This window comes from Pezoporus occidentalis, unplaced genomic scaffold (assembly GCF_034315485.1).
Source record: "Pezoporus occidentalis ecotype Australia unplaced genomic scaffold, CSIRO_AGI_Poc_V1 ctg62, whole genome shotgun sequence".
Lineage (NCBI taxonomy): Eukaryota > Metazoa > Chordata > Aves > Psittaciformes > Psittacidae > Pezoporus > Pezoporus occidentalis.
The window spans coordinates 1,932,693-1,953,243 of record NW_026915966.1 but is presented as its reverse complement, the minus strand read 5'-3'; the positions used below and the strand labels follow the sequence as shown (position 1 = coordinate 1,953,243).

The 20,551-nt window shown below is 39.1% G+C and overlaps 2 protein-coding genes across 3 annotated transcripts; both read left to right on the top strand.

Annotated features, from left to right (window-relative positions):
• Window positions 1–908: 908 nt before the first annotated feature.
• On the top strand, window positions 909–8,519 carry LOC134174702 (ketosamine-3-kinase-like). Its single transcript, XM_062639927.1, has 6 exons — window positions 909–1,087; window positions 3,250–3,401; window positions 4,821–4,912; window positions 5,393–5,475; window positions 5,884–6,006; window positions 6,762–8,519. The coding sequence occupies exons 1-6, from the start codon at window positions 914–916 to the stop codon at window positions 7,098–7,100; spliced, it is 963 nt and encodes a 320-aa protein (XP_062495911.1). The 5' UTR covers window positions 909–913; the 3' UTR covers window positions 7,101–8,519.
• A 3,427-nt stretch (window positions 8,520–11,946) lies between these two features.
• FN3K (fructosamine 3 kinase) lies at window positions 11,947–20,345 on the top strand. Of its 2 annotated transcripts, XM_062639871.1 has the most exons (7): window positions 11,947–12,673; window positions 13,721–13,872; window positions 15,051–15,142; window positions 16,326–16,408; window positions 17,356–17,478; window positions 18,289–18,631; window positions 19,693–20,345. In XM_062639871.1, exons 1-6 carry the CDS (start codon window positions 12,533–12,535, stop codon window positions 18,625–18,627), a joined length of 930 nt encoding a protein of 309 aa, XP_062495855.1. In that variant the 5' UTR covers window positions 11,947–12,532; the 3' UTR covers window positions 18,628–18,631; window positions 19,693–20,345. The 2 variants fall into 2 exon arrangements, with proteins under 2 accessions (XP_062495855.1, XP_062495854.1); XM_062639870.1 differs by having other exon boundaries at window positions 11,948–12,673; window positions 18,289–20,345.
• Window positions 20,346–20,551: the final 206 nt, after the last annotated feature.

The following is a 20,551-nucleotide window of genomic DNA, read 5'->3' as shown; positions in this document are numbered from 1 at the left end:
AGCAAGGCAAATCAGTACAGTGAGCAGGGAGGTAGTCAGAAATAATTTAAGATGAACTGGTGATTGTAACCAGTGAGACCACAGATGTTGAAAGAAACTGCAAAAACATGAAGCTACACAATCTGGTGTTAATAAAGAAAATAAGAAAATATCAGTGGGAACTTCTTGCAGCTTCTACAGTTAGAAATCTGGATTTTAAATACAAAGTTCCTTGCTAAATAACTAGCAAAACTGTAAAAAACATTTATCTACTTCAGACCTACACAGGCCAGTGTCCAATAACAGCAAGCTGTTCTTGTTATTGTTGAACAGAATGTATTTGAGTATGTACTTTTATAATGACCAGAAAGCACCTTAAATCCACGTATTTTAAAATTCCAGCCATTCCCTTTGTTATACAGCCCTACTGCAACATCTTTTCCTTGACAACGTGCATCTCTAAATCTATACTGTAGCAGGAAAGAATCCACCACAAACCCCAGGGAAATGAGTTCCAATAAAAGCATTTTTATGTGCTCTCTGCGGTACAAACGTGCTCCAGGCGCACTGGGATTTTGGCCAACGCTATTTAACACCCTGCCCACCTCACCGGGCCAAGGGGCAATCCCGAGTCCAGCAGTGGGCTGTAACGCAGAGGGGAGGCCCCGTCACCTCAGCCGCTTCACTCAGATCAGGCCGCAGCAGCTCCTCCTCGTCAGTTTCTGAGAAGCGATTTTCTCCTTCTCCCTCCCCCAGCCGGGAAAAGGCGGCTCCTTCCAAGTCACTCCCCACCGCCTCCAACCAAGCCCTCACCCTCGGGCAGTCCCTACCGCCGGCTATACCCACAGCAACGCCCGGGCCACCGGCCAACCTCTCCACCTCAGCCTCCGCCGCCATTTTGCCATCCCCGCCCACCGCGCGTCGTTTGCGGCGCATGCGCAGAAGCGCGCAGTGCCCGGCGGGCAGCATGGAGGCAGCGCTGAGGCGGGAGCTGGGCACTGAGTTACTGCGGCCAACGGGGCACTTGGGGGGCGGCTGCATCAGCCAGGGCCAGAGCTATGACACGGACCATGGCCGGGTGTTCGTGAAGAGCAACGCCAAGGCGGAGGTGTGGGGGATGCAGGGGTCGAGGGTGCGGTGCGTGTGGTGGCCCCCGAACCAAGAGCGGCCGCGCTGAGGAGATGCGCGGTGGGCTGGCCTCCGGTCTCTTCTTGGTGGAGGGAGGTTCGCCGGCTGGCCTTGGGGAGGTGTCCTGCGGCGGGGTTAGAGGTCGGTTTCTGCCCTTTGAGGGTCTGGCTGGCGGCTGCTGTGGGTCTGGGGCCTGGTGTGAGGCGGGGAGTGCCCGGGGATGGGGAGGCCGCTGGGGTGAGAAGCATCCATGGAAGCAGCACTTCTGGAGGGGTGGTGATGTATCAGTGCTGTATGCCCCGGGTGTGCGGTACAATGCGGTGATGCTGTGTGATGTGCCTGGGGTAGCGGTGGCGTGGCTGCGGCTGCATATGCTGTGAAAGCGTCAAGCAACCCAGAGGGTATAAAATTATCCCCTGAGGGTATGCATCTTTCTTTGTTGTAACAAAACCAGTAGTTCCCTGCACATAAGGAGGTTTTCCCAAGAAATTACGCTTTTTCAGAATTGTTGTCCAAGATTGCCTGCTTTGTCCTTTCACTACTTGGTGCCAACTACTCTAGGAAGTAGGTTTCTGCACTTTATAGAGATAACAGCTATGTGACATACCCGTATGGCATCCTTATTTGCCAAAGCAGAGATCGGGTGGAATTTACTTTTTAAACTCCACACTTGTGTCCATCAAATAAACAGCTTCACAAGTGCAAGCATGTATGCAACCGTATCTGTTCCAAATTTGTTCATGCTTTCTGATCATGGATGCACTGAGGTGGCAAAATGGGGAAATACAGAATAGTTATCCTGCTTTAAGTTAGACTGAAAATAATTAGAATTGATACCAACAGAGACTTTCCGCTTAGACCTTTGTTAATTGTGTTTGTAGGTACACAGTCTAGCTAGGTACAAGATAAGACTTGGGGGAAAAAAAGGTCTGGATAGATTTTCTATTCAGTAATCATTTGATTTTCTATGCTTTTGTCTCAGTGTGGATTCTGAGTGCTGCATAAGCAAACTTTGCCAAACTGTGTTATAACATTATGCTGTGTGTGCAGCAGTGGGTGTTTATCAGCAGTTTCTTTAGAAAAACAGAATTATTTAGAAAACACTGGTTTTTACTGTGTTAAAGTTAACAGCTGACTTTAACCTTGCATGAGGCTTTACACAAAGATACAGCATTTACTGATTTCCTCTGAACAAAGCTTGTTCCAGAGGCTATGTAATTCAGCAGTTCTTTTTCTTGATTGCCTGTGGGCTTTGGAACTTTAGTCAATATCTATTGCAAATTGTCCTTGGTTTTTCATGTGTCATTACTAGAGGGCTAATATTCTGTTTCTATTTTATTATATTCTTTTGCTTTTAGCTTTAGCAGAGTTTCAGTATAGATTTCCCACATACCCTTTTTCAGCAACCTTTGCCTGGCTTCTAGAGTTGCATTTCTTCATGTGGTTAGTGTCACTGATCACAGCGGAGCAGCTCAAGAGAATAGATTTTGCTTGGTGTGGTTACAGTTGCAGCATATGTTCTAAATTCAGAATGTCTTCAAAGCAAATGCAGTTGGTAGTGGCCTGGCTTCTAACGGCTTCTGTGTGCAAGTCCTGTAAGAAGCATTTGGCAGCTATCATTGATATTTATTTATTTATTTCTCCCCATGAGGCAAAAGAAATAGGCCAGGGAAAATCATGCTGTGACTGCAAATTAAACTGTTTTGAAGATCAGCTACATTACTGAGCAGTCTTTCACCAAAGTCATGAAGATTATGAATGTTGGTACCATTCTTCTAGTCTCTCAACTGATGATGTATATAGGCCATAATTTTCTAGACATTTGTTGCATAATCCATGAACAAAATACTTACCTTTTATATGTGCATGCAGTTTGAACTCCTTCAGTTGTAAAGGCTTTCTGTTTTTATAATGTTAGAACCTAAATCACTTCCATGGAGTTGGTTTATGAAGTGAAATTTCTATAATGGTAAAATTATTATGAAGTCTGGTGGTGTGGATCTATCTGTAACTGTAAATGCAGTAACCACTTGCTCAAAGCTTTTTATTTAACATTGGCAACCTTGGTTGGCTTTGTGAAAAGTTTTGTTTACCTGGGATTGATGTTCATGGAGATTAATGCTTTCCTTTAATATTTGGCAGGCCAGAAGAATGTTTGAGGGAGAAATGGCAAGTCTGGAAGCCATCCTGAAAACACAGACAATAAAAGTGCCTAAACCCATCAAAGTTATAGACTTGTCTGGGGGCACTACTCTGTTTGTGATGGAACATTTGGAAATGAGAGGCTTAAACAGGTAAACCACAGTATTATCTCTGCATCCTTTAACCAGAAATCTTGAGTATTATGGCAATCAAGTCACCTGGTTTCAAAAGGAGAAACTTGTTCTAATATTTTTTTAAAGCAAGTCAAGCTTCATTCTGGGAAGCTGTACAGCAGAGAACTCTCTAACTTACTTCATAATGCTTTACTGAGCAAATTGGTCATGCATGAAGAAGTGAGTTTGGGTTTTGTCCAGTTTTGGTTTTGTTTGGTGTTTTTTGTTTCTTTTTTAGGTAATTGGTGATTTTTAAAGTAAGGCTGCTTTTTACAATAAGGAACATTACCTGCCTGATCACCTCTTTTGTGTACTTGCCTTTGGTATAAGAACCGGTGTTTAATATTGCTTGTCATGAGTATGAAGAGGCACTTCCCCAAATGAATGAGTTCTGATTTCAATATTTTTATAACTCTCACCTTGGTTTTGATAGTTTCAAATTTTAGGCCCTTCTCTGTGGCAAACCCTTCAGTAAATTAAAATATGATGAATACATGTGTCTGATTCCATTAGGTAGGTGGGCACAAACTATTTCTCATCCCAGTCTTAGAACTTTTACAGCCAGCTTGAAGTCTTACCCTTCAACCTGTTCATCTGCAGAGTTTCTAATTCATGGTGAGCCCTTATTGAGCTTCAGGAGAAAGAGCAGAAATAGTATTGGGTTTGGACTGACTGAGATGAAACGTGTGCAAATGCAGCCTTTGGCAGACAGGTTTCAGGGGACAGCTACAATCTGTGTTAACAGGACCAAATGGAGGAATAACTTTGCCTTAAATGACAGTGCCTTGAGAACATGAAAGATATGAGAGGTCAAAGACAGTAAAAGGAACATACTTTTGTTAACATGGGAGGTGACTGGTTGGAGGACTTGTAATTACTGCAAGACTTTTCTGAACTGCAGAGGATAAGCTTTTATTAAAAATAGATAAATAAATAAGGCCCAGCTGACTCTTCCATCTTTTAGGCCTTTTAGAGAGAAGAAGCAGGAGACAGATAAAGAAGATAAGTTTTGTTTGGCTGTATTTCCCCAAGACAGTTCACCAAAATAAAAAACCCCACCCCACCCCAAAGCTTACCAGGTTGTGCACGCTCTTCTCACAGATCTCTTACTGAAAATTCATATGCAAGTGATTTTGCACAGAAATTAGAATTGAGTTTCTCATTGTTATTAAATGTATGTTTGCTGCTCACTTTCGCTTTTAACAGTATTGTCAGACCATGTATGTACATTTTGTTCTGTGGTAATCTTTGTATAACCAGAATATCTTGAAAATGTACTTTGTTAGAGATGCAGAATTCTTTTTACTTGCTTTTTAAATCTTTTCAACAAACTCCTGGAATACCAAGAACTGGATTCATTCCTGTGTCAGTGTTGCTAAGAATATTTTTGTTTTTTAGACATTCAGCAAAGCTTGGAACACAACTGGCAGACCTCCACCTTCATAACCAGCAACTTGGAGAGAAGCTGAAGAAAGAAGAGAGCACAGTTGGTACAGTACACAGCTGTTTGCAAATTTAACCTAGTTCATAAGAATCTGCAAATACTTAAAACAGCTTTTGTTATTTCAGGTTAAGTTTGTCTTCTTCCACTAAAGATATTATGAAAATAGATTTCGATGAAACGCCCAGGCAGGGAGTCTTCAGTTTGATTTTTCTTTGCTCTATTTGTATCTGTAAGCAAATAATTTATTTAATGTGGGACCCTTATGGTCCCAAACCACATTTTCTGCAAGGACATAACGCTATCTAAAAATATGATTATGGAGTTTGTAATTAATCTGCTTTTACATCAAGATTTACACTTGAAAACCAACAGCAGCAACCATTGTAACAAAAACAGTATTTAGGTGCAATTGTTTGATGCTCAGTAGAAGCAGCATTGTACCCTTGCCTAGTTTTTAAGGTCCATTTGCATTGGAGATACTCAGAACCTTGTCATTAGTATTGGATTTTTGTCTTTGGTTTGAAAGGTAAAGGTCAAGGGCAAATGGAAGTCCAGTTTGTGGATCAATTTGGCTTTCATACAGTTACCTGCTGTGGCTATCTTCCACAGGTAGGTTGTACTTCATCAGACTGATAGAATTTTAAGTTTTTATTTTCCTTTCAGGGACACAAACGAACCAAATTATCATAATGGAAATAAATTTATTTTTGTGGAGTCATAAAAATCAAAAAACATTGTTTAGCCTTCAGCCTGCTAGGGAAAGCCATGCTTTGGATAGCACTTCCAGCTGCATCGGGCGTTCATAGCTCTTCAATTTCTTGGGTTTTATCACTTACAGAAAATTATTTATTTCCCTAATGTAGTGTTTTAAGATAATATTCCATTAAATGGTAGCATTTACTGTCCTGGGTGGTAGCAGCACAAAGGCTGTATAATCCTCAAAAGCTTTATGTGCAAAAGAAGAAAATCTGTCTTTTGTGTGGTGTAGAACGAATATCTGCAGTCCTGTTTCTTCAGGTGAATGAGTGGCAGAATGACTGGGTGACTTTCTTTGCCAAGCAAAGAATCCAGCCCCAGATGGACATGATCGAAAAGAATTCAGGAGACAGGGAAGCAAGAGAACTTTGGGCACAACTGCAGGTAGGAGGAACTCTCTCAGTTATCTGTATAGTAATAGCTATGTATCAGTTGTTTAGATTTTGTTTTTCATAAAAAAAAGTTCCTGTTTGTTGGTATGCTTCAGGTTCTGTTGGTAAGACACTTCAGCTTTAGGGGTTAAAATGCCCTTTATTCTAAGTTATAATAGCTTTTGCACATTATGATAATAACCCACACTGAATGTGTGAAAAATAGCACTTTGCCTTTCTGTTTGGGAAATACTAGATTGATTCACATTTCGCATTCTCTCATAACGTGTTCATAATGAGAAATGTATATAAGGAGTTCTGTTCTGCACATAATCCCTTCATGTAAGGTTTGCACATGGTTAAGTGACTGCGGTATTAGTGATTTGTGTACTGCTTTGCAGAAATCTCTTCAAGGTTGGTGAGATATTCCTGAGCCTTCTAATCATGAAGTGAGTGGTGGTGGTTGTTATTAAAGCTGGTCAATATTATGCATTGAAAACAGCACTGAATGTAGTTTTAAATTTTGTGTTTTCTTGCTAAAAAAAAACATTTAGATCACTATTCTTCAGCTGCTGGCTTTTAGGAACAATAGAAATCCTCTTGATTTTCTCAGCATCACTGTTGACTAGGTCCTGTGCTGTTTCAAGTTATGTTTTTTTTTAAACTGACTTAAGTTTCAACTGATGCTTTGCATCTGTACAGATAAAAGTCTGCAGTCATTCACCTTAACATGTAGTACTTACACGTCTTGCTTTTTTCCCCCTGCAGCTGAAGATACCCAGTTTATTCTGTGATGTAGAAATTGTTCCTGCTCTTCTGCATGGAGATCTTTGGGGCGGAAATGTAGCCGAGGATGATTCTGGTCCAGTTATCTTCGATCCAGCTTCTTTCTATGGCCATTCAGAGTATGAGCTTGCAATAGCTGGAATGTTTGGTGGTTTCAGCAGTTCTTTTTACTCTGCTTATCACAGTAAAATTCCCAAAGCTGCAGGGTTTGAGAAACGCCTAAAGCTGTATCAGCTTTTTCACTACATGAACCATTGGAACCATTTTGGTACAGGGTACAGAGGGTCCTCTCTAAACATTATGAGAAACCTTATAAAGTGACTTGCAGCTTAAACAGAATACTTTGTTGTTTGGAAACCCCCATACTTTGTGGTAAAACTACAGGAGTAGTATTACTAAAGAAATCTACTAGACCCTTGACCTTGTTGCACCGCTAAAGACCTAGAATCAGTGAGTGTAACATAGTTATCCCTTTTTAGGATAGTTGGGAGTAACTTATGAGGGCAGTTTCCAAGGAAGGAGTTTATTCAGTTGCACAAAGATCTGTTTGTGTCATGAAAGCATTATGTGCTCAAGACTAGGCGAGGGTATACAGATAATACACTGAGGAGATGACTAAGAATGTTGAAGAGCATTGCTCATTGCTTTTTGCTGTTCCCCTTCCACCTTTATGATAGATTGCTCAGACTCTTTCAGCTCTTCATGTCTAGTTATGTGCATGAGAACAATGTTAACAAAATACTTTGAAAATCAACAAGAAAATGATATAATGGCAACTGTGAAAGGTGATTTGGACTTGCTATTTGTTATGCTGATATGATTCTATTGGATGGAGACTGCTTCCTGTTTTGTAACAAAGCTGTGTGAAAATGCTGGTAGTTTTTTCTGCATTTTGGTGCCTCATGACATTCCTGTGAGCTGTTCTGTGCTTACTGTTCAGTGGGCTCTTATCTCCAGCAATTTTGTTTTCACCAGAACTAGCTCTCCTTTTTTGGATTATGCTTTTGTCCAATAGTGTGTATTCTGAAAGGTCTTTTCAGGTAAGGCACTTTACATGTACATATCCTGTGAAGATGTTTTCTCTCACTAATACAAACAGAAGATGTACTTTTTGACCGTTGACATTGCCCACAGGACAATGCCATGTGGTCATGGTGCAAGCTTCACACACATTTTCTGTAATTTAGACTACAGGTGCCATGAGCAATCATTCTTCAGTCCCTCCTAAGTGCACTTTGTAGCTTTTGGGATAAGAGACATGAAACCAAAGGAAGTTAAAATTTAACTCTCAGAACAGCAGCTCTACCCCAGTAGTGGAAGTTCTCTAAGGACAGCTCTGCAGATTATTTCTTGCACCTGCAAGGTGGTAATGCTAAAATTGTGTTGTTCTTGATGTAGGCTCATCCTGATATTTCAATGCAAGTGAATCAGGTAGGTGAGACAGATGCATGATTCCTAACGGGCATTTTGAGTGTTTGGGAATTACTTTAATTAACTAAAAATGTTTTTCACTGGGTATTAGCAGAATATTGAGTGTTTTTTAGTTGCTGGTTTTGCAGTTATTTATACAAATTGGAAGCAAATATTGGAAGAGAAGACCATCACTTGATATGACTTTCCTTAATTCTACTACTCTTCTCACTGGCTGTTTAACTTTTCCTGCAGAAAGTTTGAAAGCCTTGCTTGGTAGAGTAGCTTTTCCTTTTACTTTGTTGCTTAAATAAAAAGCTTCCCAGTTGATTATTGTTGTCTCTTCTTTGAATTAAAACCTTACAGTTTGTGTTCACTCTTGGAGAGCTTCCTGCTCCAACCTGTTCAAAGTCCTGCATTTGTTAGATCATTATGGTCATCAGAGGTGTTAATGGGCATGTGGTCATTGATTTTAATCTGGAGCAGTGTGTCACTGAAGAGAATTTACGTGTTGTTCCGTTGCTTTGGCATTTGAGGTCCTATCTGCCTTCAACTTGATGTATTGTACCAGTTGTTTGGTGGTTGTTGATGAAAAGTTCTGTCCATGCCTGTATTCTTATCCCATTTTTTGGTTGTTTTGTAGTTGTTGATGAAAAGTTCTGTCCATGCCTATATCCTTGTCCCATTCACCCAAACATAACACCACTTAGTGCAGCTGATTGGAGAGATGCTGGGGAATTTTTGCCAGCAGTCAGACCCTTTCACTGTTTATTTCCATATGCCTTCATGACAAAGTCAGAAGTTATTTCCCAAGATCGTTCTGTTTACAAATCTTCAACAAATCATAAATAATCATAAAATACCTAAATACTTTTTATCATTAGAAGGTGAGAAGTGATATGAAGGTGGATTTTCTGTCAGTCATAGACCTAAGTGATAAATGGTAAGTCTTCAAAGGTCACCTTTTCCTAATAGAACTGAATCAAAATATTCTTGTGATTGAAAGAGAACTGTGTTTTGTACAAGTTATGTAAATAGCAACAAATGTATTTAGACTTATATTTTAAGGGATATTATGCTTATTTTTTCAAAACTATTTCATGCTACAATTAAAAGTGATAGAGAGGAATGCAAATGGAATATAACAGCAAGCTCTTCTGTGCCATGGATCCCTTCATTTGGCTTTCTGATAGACAGCAGGTCAATTAGGGGATGGAACCTTCTCTTCTGAAGGCAGGATGCTGATGAACCCTTAGGAAGAAATTGCTGCAGTTCTATCAGGTAGCTTTTGTTTGTTTTTTTTCATTACCTATTGTATAGTTCTCACTGCTCTTTGAATTGTCCCCTTTGATCATTCTGTTTCATTGTGTTTTAGCCATGCTTTTGTTATTATTTATTTATTTATTTTGTGGTTTAAAGCTAATGTGTCCTGTTTTTCCTTCTCATCTATTCCTCCCTCTTTGCTCCCTCTGTACATTCTAAATCTGTCAGGCGTGTTTCCTTGTACCCGTGCTCTCATTCCGCATTTCTACTTTTGTGTCATCATTTTGCTGACTTTCTGTTCTTGTTTGTACAAGGAAAAAGGATGAAGTATGCTCAGTATATAAACCGGGGAGAGTTACCTGGAAGGCCCAGATCGCTTCTTGGGTCCAGCTGGGTGGTGAGCAATTGCATTGTGCATTGCTTGTGTTTATTCTTTTCCCCTTTCAGTTTTATTATCTCTCCCCTTGTTATTTCCCTTATCATTATTATTATTGGTGGTGGTAGTAGTCATTTTGTGTTATACCTTAACTACTGGACTGTTCTTACCTCAGCCTGTGGGATTTACATTCTTTTGATTCTCCTCCCCATCCCTCTGGGAACAGGAGGGAAAAAGGCGGGGAATGAGCGAGCGGCTGCGTGGTTCTGAGTTACTGGCTGGGCTTAAACCGTGACACCAACTTTGCAAGGCTTGACTGTCCTAAGTGTGAAAATAGTTCCAGTTTGAACCTCTCTGCAAGAACCTGTAGTTTTGCTGAATTTCCCGTAGTTCCTCTGTACCCTGCATTTCAGTGTGATTCATTCATTTTCATTCTCATGGACTGCTGCCATCTGCACAAACTGCCTGCAGGGATGAATGTGTTACTCTGCTTTTCATCTTGGCTGCTGTTCCAAAATAGATTTGGTGATATTAAATCATGCTGGACTGTTCTAGCAGAAGTAAAAGCGGACAGGAAGTGATACATAATTAGCTTGTCCTGCACTGATTATGACAGATTTGAAGGGGAAATGTATTTCTGGTAACTTAAGCCACACCAGACTCACGATAGCTTTATTATTTGTCTTTGCAAAATAATATTCAGTTACTTTTCAACACATTTTTCAATGAAATCTTAAAATAATTCACTGAAATCTCCCATGACATGGTGGTATGCAGAGCTACAGCCTCTGCAGTACTGAGGAACAGTAGCTTCTGTCAGAGGAAGGGAGGTTTTTATGATAGAAAGGCTTTTCTTGCTCTTAGCTTAATGTAGCTTCTTTGTTTTCCTGTGATTCTTCAGATGCTGTTACTCCCAAAGAACATGAAAACAATCTTTTTCTTCATTTCTATGGAGGGGGGTATCCGTCTTCTGGACAATCTTTGAAAACAAACATATTAGAAGCAGTTGTGTGCAAAAGAATAAAATAGCTGGGAAACTGAATAGTTACAAGGTCCGCTACCAGCATAACCCAGAGGACAGGGCTCAAACCAGGAGCCTGACAACACTCAGGTGAATAATCCTGTATAGTTAACCTGTGCCATCTCCTCTCACCTCACCAGTGCAGTTGGGGTTTCTTTGGGGATCTAGCCGTGGTGCTGAACCGGTGCTGTTCGCTTTTGTGGCCCTCTGGTCCTTCCAGCCCATCTGGGATGCTCTGGAGTTGTTCTGGTGTTTGGAATGATACTGTTTGAAGTTGCTTGACTGGAACAAAAATGTTAGGAAACGAGGCCTGTCACCTGTGTGTTACTAGTTAAATACAGATCCAGCGTGGAAGCAAACAAGGCTTTCCTGTCTATTGGCTGCTGTGTAAGTGATGCAGTATATTTGGATTAATACAGTCCTGTTTCTGTTTTAACCAAAAACGAAATTCAAAGAATGTTGGAAGAAATGTTGCAGTCAGTAACTATTGGTGTCTTCAGTGGAAGCTGTAGGAGAGAAGTCCATGGCATTCTAGACTGCAAAAATACTGGGTTCAGCAGTAATACTGTGGATGAAGATGGATAGTGCAACAGTGGTAACAGAATTCAGAAATTTCCTGCAGAGGTTGGTGGTAGACATTGCTGCTCCAAGAACAGCCTTTCCCATGGATTGGAATGTGTCAGGAGTCAAACCAAAAAGGTTGTCTTTATGAAGGCATATTAAAGCAAATACTGCAGTGTCTGGCTTGCAGCATGTTTTCAAAGTTTATGATAACATGTTTTAAAGGTTTGACATATAACTGAAGGTATCAGCACATTTTGCAAGCAGGAATTGATTAAATTCAGTAGTACATAAGGGATCTTATTTCTGTGTGTTAGGTTGTGAAAGGAGATGAAAAGGTGAAATGAAGTCTAAAGATCATGTTAAATCTGGAGGAGTATATAGGAACAGTGTCTAAACTTCTTTATTACCAGCTTGATGCTTTTATTGTGAATTTTCAACAGATAATGTCCAGCCCTGAGCACTTTGCTATGTCACTGACTTGAGAATGCTTTCAGGCAGTGAAAATCTTCTGTTTCTTACAAGAGATGGAATTCCGTCCCAAGAAGGGAAAGCATTCTAAAGATCTCCGTGATGACAACAAAACTTCACACAAAGCAACTACAAACAGAGAAAATACCTACCAACCTTTGCACATATTTCTGGTGGCTGAAATTACACCCTTATGGGCTGGAACTTCGTTTTTCATGTAAATACCCACAGCACAGCACACGTGCGCAATTTGTATTGTTGCATTGAGCCTCCCTCTAGCGGCTTGGTTTAGCAGTGCCTCCCCAGTGCGAGCAGAGCGCTTAAAAAGGAAAAACGGGTCCAAACTACAAATACCAGCAGCTCAGCACAGTCGAGAGAGGACCCAGGACACACCTCCCCGATTTATTCTAGCAAATATTTCTAAATATTTTTATTTTTCATGTAATTACAGCCCACGGGAAAGAGCATTTTGAAACATTATCTATGCATTTGCCTTTTGTTTTTTTCCTTTGGCTGCTGGTTTGTTTTGTTTTATTTGGTGGGCAGCCCTTTCTACCTCATAGCTGAGTGACACTGAAAGAAGGACCCAAACCTTAATCCTGTTTCGCAGTGGATTTAGCAGAAAGCAGCTGCAGCAGCCTGGAAACAACCATGGAAAAGATCCTGAAGACAGAATTGAAAACATCCGTCCTGAAGGCATTTGGAAGCTCAGGAGGAGGATACATTAGCCAAGGCCAAGCCTATGAAACTGACAGTGGACGAGTATTTGTTAAAGTCAACCACAAATCTCAGGTTAATGCAGATATTTAACTACTAATATTACTGCGTGTAGAGAGCTTTTTATTTTAAAAGTGCCTGATTGTTAATGATTTAGTCAGCATTTTCAGGCTGACTTTGAATTATTCCAGTTTTCATTTCTATTTTCTTTTAAAAGTTGTTGTCTATTTTATGTGAAATATTAATGTGCAGTAGGTTTGGTTAATGCAGAATGAGATGGAATGCAGTGTGATGACCCTCAACAACAGGAATTGGCATTGCAACATGTAAAAGGGAGGCAAAGTACAGAGCTGTTGTTGTAGTACTTACAATTTGGAAAAGCCTAGAGCTGAGTTTGCATTCACTGCATTCCTTTTTGTGTTTCAGTTGGGAATAGTGGGAGGGAGGGAACAGGGTGCCAGTGCTAAAACCCATGCTTTATGTTTAAAGCTGCAGAGTTTCAACCTTCCCCATTGCTTTCTTTATATCTACCAGTAAGATTCTTGCAATTTTTAAGGCGAAGCTCTTCACTTTTCTATTAGTAAATGAATACTGAATTGATTTTATAACACCACAATGCATCAGAAATTTGCTTTATCAATATCAAAACAATCCTAAAACAGCTGTGAGGAAGAGCATATTTATCTCAAAAACATGGAGTACAGGCCTAGTATTTGTGCTGCCATCTCTCCACCTAGTGGCCATTGACTTACATGGAGAGGGGAACCAGATTAAGGATTCAGTCTTTGACTTCATTTTATAGTGGTAATCTGTGGTTTTGAAGAAAGTGGTCTTGGGTGTTACCCTCACAGGTACTGCTATGTCTCTGTAGTTTGGTATCTCCATATGCAACTGGAAATCATGGTGAAATGTGATGTATCCTACCACACTGGAATGAATTTGGGGAAAAAAGTTAGAATTAAAGTACTCAAGGCTCCCTGTGTAGAGTGAAACCTTGCTGTAGCTACATTTTTTAACCAAGATAATTTATCTCCTTGTAACTTAGTAAACAGGGCTATTTTTCCAAAGTACTTGTTGCAAACGTCCATAGTTTAGCCCAAGGATATTCTTATTCCCTGACAGGCTAGAAAGATGTTTGAAGGAGAAATGGCGAGTTTGGAAGCTATTCAGAAAACCAATATTGTGAGAGTGCCTCAGCCTATCAAAGTGATTGACCTGCCTGGAGGAGGAGCAATGTTTGTCATGGAATACCTCAAGATGAAGAGCCTCAAAAGGTGTGTCTGGACATCTCTTTTTTTTTTTTTTTCCTACTGTGTTTTGGGGCATGTTTTCAGTGAGAAAACTTTATGACAAGAATCTCTATTCTCTCAGAGACAGAGCTTATATCTGTTATGATCCATGCTTTTTTGTGTGTATATATTTAAAAAAATACATATATGTACCTATGTACATGTGTGTCTACACTACTTCCTCATATTTTGCTGCTCCCTGACCCTCTACCTGCAGCAGAAAGGGCATGCCATTGCTAGCCTAGAGTTTCATGTGCTGGTCCACATGTGCTGAGATGCTACCAAAGTGAATGACATAATGGCTGAGTTTAGTCTGTTAGTCATGATCTCCTGAATATAGGCTTTCAGGAATTAACTGCTTTGTTCTGGGCCTCTATAGGGACATAGTAATGCCTAAGGCTCTTCTGGTGTTGGTTTGGTTTTTCTTTTGGTGTGGTTTGGTTTTTTTCTTTTTTTTTTTTTTTGTTTGTTTGCTTGGTTTTGTTTTTTTGTTTGTTTGTTTGTTTTCCCCAACCTATCTGTTTTTATTTGGAGAATAACAACAGTTCCACAGCCTCCCAAACAGTCCTTTCCAAATCATCCCACTGTTCCCATGAAAGATTTTCTAGTGTTTAACCTCAGTCTTCCTGGTTGCAATGGTAAACCCATTATTTTCTACTCATTCTAGGCATGGAGAAGAAATTAGTTTCCATCCTTGCAGCTTCTGTTCAGCTATCTGTGTAATATTATAACTGCTTTTCACTTGTCTGTCTTCTGCATTAAGCAGCCTCAACTCAATCCTTGTCTGTGGCTTCTTTTTAGACTCACCATACTTACTGCTGTTTGGCTGATCTCAAAGTACAAGGCCCACAAGTAGATACCATGTTCTCTGCTTCATGTGGAGCTGATAAGGAGGTTTACTTGATCCTTCTGCTCTCTATGCGCCTGCTTATACAATGTTGAGTTCTGTTTATCTTTCTTGCAAGAGCTTTGTCTTATGTTCATTTCATTATCCATTACAACCTGTCTCTTAAAGAGTTGTTGTTTGCCCCTCTTTATGCACTTGTGAAATTGTTTAAGGTTCTATATTTGTCAGAAATATACTCAGTAATATTTAACTGAGTGTTTTTTCCCCTGTAATATGTTGTTCACTTGTTTTGTTTGTTTTTTTTTTGATCCTACAGGTACTGTTCAAAGCTTGGAGAGCAGATGGCAGATCTCCATCTTTATAACCAGAAACTTGGAGAGAAATTGAGAAAGGAGGGAAACACAATTGGTAGAGTATTGATATCATGTACTAAGTAAAAAATTAAGTAATTAATTTGGCTGTGGTACAGTATTGCATTATTAGTTTAATGATGATTAAAGTCAGTACTGGGACACTCTTTCATGAGATTTGTCCCCCTTTTCCTTATGCCACACTTCTCAAGTGTGCATTATACACAGGAATTACTATTATAATTTTTAAACATATCATTTTAACCTTGACAAAAGCAAATTATTTTTGATCATTTTGTATGTACTTTGTTGTATATAAGCATGCAGATACTGAAATTTAGTAAGAAGTAGTGCTAAGACTTGTAGTTAGAGCTTCCAGTGTTTCATAAATCAGACGTAAAATTTGGACTTGTTCTCTTTGTCAATAAAACCTTTCAGCCTCATATGCCATCAGTCTCTTGCAATGTGCCTGACCTTACAGAAATCCTCTAGTTTGAGATTTTTTTTTCTTTCTGTTGGTTTAGGCAATTAAATTATTTCAGCAGATGGTCCCAGTTAGTAAACACATAATTAAGTTCCCCTTTAAAGATGCTGGGGATTACATTTTTGAACTTGAATATGTAGTAAAATGTACAACAGTTGCTCCTTGGAGGCAACTGTAATTCAGCAACGTAAGGTCATGATCTGGTTTCTACTGACTTCAGTGAAAACACATCATTAAAAAACATCATTCTTTGGAAAGTGGATTAAGGCATACATAAAATGATTTTAAAAAGGGGAAGGGATACGAAGAATTATTCTTTCAGTGTTGTTAGTATTCAAATCTGAACCACCACGTATGTATCTGTGTCTTTCCCAAGACTTCCATTATTTCTGAGTGAAGGCCAAATTACCTGCCAGGTTACAAGTAGCCCATGAATCAAAAATAAGCTATGTTTAATGATAACATGTTCAAGTGTCAGAACAGTAGATTGCGAACCTGCTATCTGGACTCTGTTCCTGAATGTCTAACTGGTTCATCTAAAGAAAAGTCACTAGACTAATTTGGCCTCCATTTCCATTCAGTATCTTTAATTGTAAGAGAGTTCTTTACATCTTTAGAGAAGGTTTTGACCATGAAAGAAGCATAACTTACTGTTTAAAATTATTTTGTATGCCTATTCTCTGAAATTTATTTCCATATTTTGCAAACTTGACTATGTAAGGATCTCAAAATTGCCAATATTTGTTTTGTTTCTTAGGTAAAGGAGCAGGTCACTCTGAGTCTCAGTACGTGGATAAATTTGGATTCCATACACCCACTTGCTGTGGTTATATAGCCCAGGTATGCTCCCTGACTGTGAAAGCTCACATGTATTCATGTAAGTGTATAAACTCCTTCTAAAAAAACTTGTTCCACTGCTCTTCACCTTTATAATAACAGTTTTGCTCTCACTGCTTCACTCACAGCACAGTGACATGATGGCTGTTCAATGCATGTGGCTTGCTACAATGCGTGTATCACACAGTGGGTTGAATAAGAATTTGAAATTATGTGGTAGTTCTTTAGGTTGGCAGTACTTCATAAAATAAGTATCCCTTCAGATACCATGTCTTGGTTTTGCGTTTTTTCTAAACCCCTACTAGATAGAACTCAAATGGCAAAATCCACTGCTGTTAGAGAGCCTCATCATGCAACACAGAAGACATTGGAAAGGGCTCTGAGAGATAAATCTGTTGCTGCCTCTGCACATGGGCGCATTTCGTTCTGCTGTTTAACTGAATGAACTTTCAATATCTCAAACTCAAGTATAACTTTTCACCAAATTAGAAACACATTATCCAATCAAAATGAATGAATACTTTTGCATTGCCCGAAAGCTTTTGAAATATAATATGGAACAGTTGACATGATCTCACCAGAAACTCTCCATGTGAAATACATAAGAAAATGTCAATAAATGAAAATAGCTAGAACCTCAACTTTCATCTCATGTTAAAGACAGCTGACCTAAACATGGAAGAGAGCATCACTCCCAAAAGAACAATCAACAGAATAGAATCACAGAATGGTTAGGGCTGGAAAGGACCTTAAGATCATCTACTTCCAACCCCCTGCCATGGGCAGGGGTGCCTCACATTAGACCATGTCACCCAAGGCTCTGTCATGCGTAGGTCGTACTAGTACTGTCTTGGCCATTGTGTCAGCATCAAGCATTTTAACTTGATATTTATTTATTACTAATATTGACCACTATTGCTCATGATAAATCTCTCTATCATATCCTGTAGGTGAATGAATGGGAGAGTGATTGGCCTTCCTTTTTTATTCGCCATCGACTCCAAGCTCAGATGGATTTAATTGAAAAAGATTATGGGGACAGAGAAGCCAGAGAACTTTGGTCACAGCTAAAAGTATGAACCATGTCTTAAATCTTTTTCTTTAAATGTTAGAAAATATGTATCAGTGGAATTTTAAAGGTGTTTTTTTTATAAGGGATTTACATAGCTTTTAATGAACAGCAGTAACTGGATTAGCTTCACAGCAGACCTCATATTGTCAGCTGAAAAGGATTCATGTTGCTCTTTCAGGTTTTTAGTAGATAGTTGAAACTGTAATTTGACACTGACATTTATTTCTTAGAATATAGCTAATAATAATAATATGCTAAATCCCATCTAGGATCTTGGTGTTACAAAGTAGGTGAGATTCTGCTGCTCAGGCACATTTTTGATTTTTTATTTTATTTTTTTTTTTTTTAACTGGTCCAAGATCACTGCTGTGTTCAAGTCAACCTCCACGCAGCACTTAGGGAACAGCCAGAAATGTATTCCTCTGCAAGCTCTGCATTACAGATTTGGTCCTTAATTCTGGTTAATCATTACAGATGTTTGTTGCTGCCCTTTTTACCACTGAAACCTTTTAATTAAAATTGATATGATATTTCTTATGATAGCCAATACTATCCATGCCTAGAAACAATACATTAATAGTAGATGCTGTTGCTAGACTGAATTAAATGATTTGCTAAGTTCTGTCAAGAACATTTACTGACTTGCAGTTTAAGTTTGTGCTTGTAGCCATCAATTGCAAAATCACGCCATGAGGACTGAAAATAGACAGTATTTGACCACCTAAGACTCTTATATACTACAGTACTTTATTTTATTTAATATTGTCTTTAAAGCTCTTTAACTGTTCCGTGTTTACTCATGCTTTTTCAGCTAAAGATTCCTGAAATGTTCTGTGACGTAGAAATCATTCCTGCTCTGCTGCACGGGGACCTGTGGGCAGGAAATGTGGCTGAGGACGACTCTGGGCCAATTATCTTTGATCCTGCTTCCTTCTATGGCCATTCAGAATTTGAACTGGCCATTGCTGGAATGTTTGGTGGGTTTAGCAGCTGTTTTTTCTCTGCCTATCACAGTAAAATACCCAAAGCTCCAGGATTTGAGAAACGAAACAAATTGTATCAGCTCTTTAATTACATAAACCACTGGAACCATTTTGGGACGGGGTACAGGGGATCTACCCTAAATGTAATGAGAAAACTCCTAAAGTGACCAGGTAAGTTGAGAAATCCTGATAGAGTTCCTTAATAAGAAACAGCCCCTGCTTATCAGAAGTAATCCAAACTAGGAATTAATGTTGATGGTCAAATACCTGAAAGATAAAAGGCTTAAGTACACTTTTAAGCCTCACTAAACGTTGAGTGACTGTGTAATTTCTAATTTACTAGTTTACTAGCACAGAATCATACCCTGCTGAAGGAAAGACTGCCTTGTTTGTGAAGACTCCACTAGGTTGGAAAAGTAGCATGACAGCTTCACCTAACTCTCCGTAGAGAGTCTCTCTTCACAGCTGCTGTGTTCCATGGTTGCACATTTTGACTCTGCTGCTCCTCTGTCAGCAGCTCATTATGGAGAGCTACTGCTGTGGGACTGCAGAGCTGGGAGTATTGCCTAGTTCCTTGTGTCTCCCCTTTTTTTGTTCTGTTTTTCTGTCTCTCTTTCCATCCCTTTTCCAATTTATATTTCTGTTGTCTTTTCCATGTTAAGTGTTCTAATCCAAAGTTTAACTCCGATTCTATGAATCTGAAAATGAAAACATTCTCTTTTTGATTTAAAGAGTAGCAAGGCCCTTTAGACTACACTTAGCAAGCATATATAATTAATAACATTTTAAATATTTATTTTCATTTAATGTAATTTACTTTATTTAATTGCTATGACAAATTAAATTACAGTGGTATTTTGTAAAAAGGATGTCTCTGTAATTGCTTGGTAATTGCCTGTATGGTCAGAAAGTGGGTTGTTGCCACACAAGTTTGACAATGACATATCAGTTTTGGTACAATATTTTAATGTGTTATATACTATGATAGTAACATATTTAAATAACCTTGTAAAAAGACAGCAAAATGTGGGAGGGAGATTTAGTGTTTTGGTGACAAGAAAGCATCTGTTGCTGCTGTGTTGGCTGTTGCTTGATGGATTTTCAGTTTTAGAAAACAATGTATGGTAGGCAAAGCTTGTCTGTTCTGCTGCTGCTGTATTACTGAAGGAACAATGTCAAATAAGATGACTTTATCAAGTTTTTTAATATTCCTAATTGCTTTATTTTTGCAGAAAACATAGGCAGTGAGAATTTGGGAGATGTGCACCAAAGATACTGGCATACAGTGTGAGCTAGAGTATATTAGCAAATACATGTGTTTTTTAATAGAAGAAAGTGGTAAAGAAAGTAAATGTAAGTACAGTCCAACAAATGTTTATGTGAATCAGAGGATGTGAGTCACAATGACTGAACTCACATATTTAGGCTTCAGGCAGTTGTCATGACTAATGCTTAAACTATTACGTTCAAAAATGTTCAGGTATGTTTAGCCGTTCATCAGCTTTAAAATGGCTGTGCTATAAAGATTTCATAAAATTTAATGTTATATTGTTGTAATTGACACGAATGTTTTAAAAATGCATTTTGTTCTCTGTAAATGTAATACAAATAGTTAAAATGTTGTACTTCCTTTGAATTTGGGCTATAATTACGGCAAGTTGTCATCGTGTGGTTATACCTCTTAATACAATTGTAACAGTGGAAAAGTGGAATAGTGGACTTAGAACACAGTTGAATCTGTAGCTGACAGCTGGATCTAGGTCTGAGCAAACAGCAAAGTGCATGCATACTAGTATTAATGTTAACAAAGATGCATGTATTACAATGGAAAACACATGTGAACTTAGGCTCCTTCTCAAATAAAAGACTTGCCTTGCAGAAGCTAGACGCTTGGTGTGCCTGCTTTTTGTGACTGTGGTTTGCTTTAACAAATTTGAGCCTGAAGATAGGAGATTTGGGTGTGGATGGAGTTGCTGGATACTGGGCAAGAGAAGTTTCCGGTCCTAACATCCTGACCAGATTTAAGTGTTTCTCTCAATTTCCTTTATAATCAAAGGTGAAACGTGTGCCTCAGAAGGAGGCTCGTCTCAC

Bases quoted from the DNA above. Each gene is read 5' to 3' on its own strand.
- LOC134174702 (XM_062639927.1), top strand. From the start codon at position 914: ATGCGCAGAAGCGCGCAGTGCCCGGCGGGCAGCATGGAGGCAGCGCTG. The intron at 4,913-5,392 runs GTACAGTACACA...TTGGTTTGAAAG, and splicing joins GAAAGAAGAGAGCACAGTTG to GTAAAGGTCAAGGGCAAATG. The intron at 6,007-6,761 runs GTAGGAGGAACT...TTCCCCCTGCAG, and splicing joins AACTTTGGGCACAACTGCAG to CTGAAGATACCCAGTTTATT.
- FN3K (XM_062639871.1), top strand. From the start codon at position 12,533: ATGGAAAAGATCCTGAAGACAGAATTGAAAACATCCGTCCTGAAGGCA. The intron at 15,143-16,325 runs GTAGAGTATTGA...TTTGTTTCTTAG, and splicing joins AAAGGAGGGAAACACAATTG to GTAAAGGAGCAGGTCACTCT. The intron at 17,479-18,288 runs GTATGAACCATG...ATGCTTTTTCAG, and splicing joins AACTTTGGTCACAGCTAAAA to CTAAAGATTCCTGAAATGTT.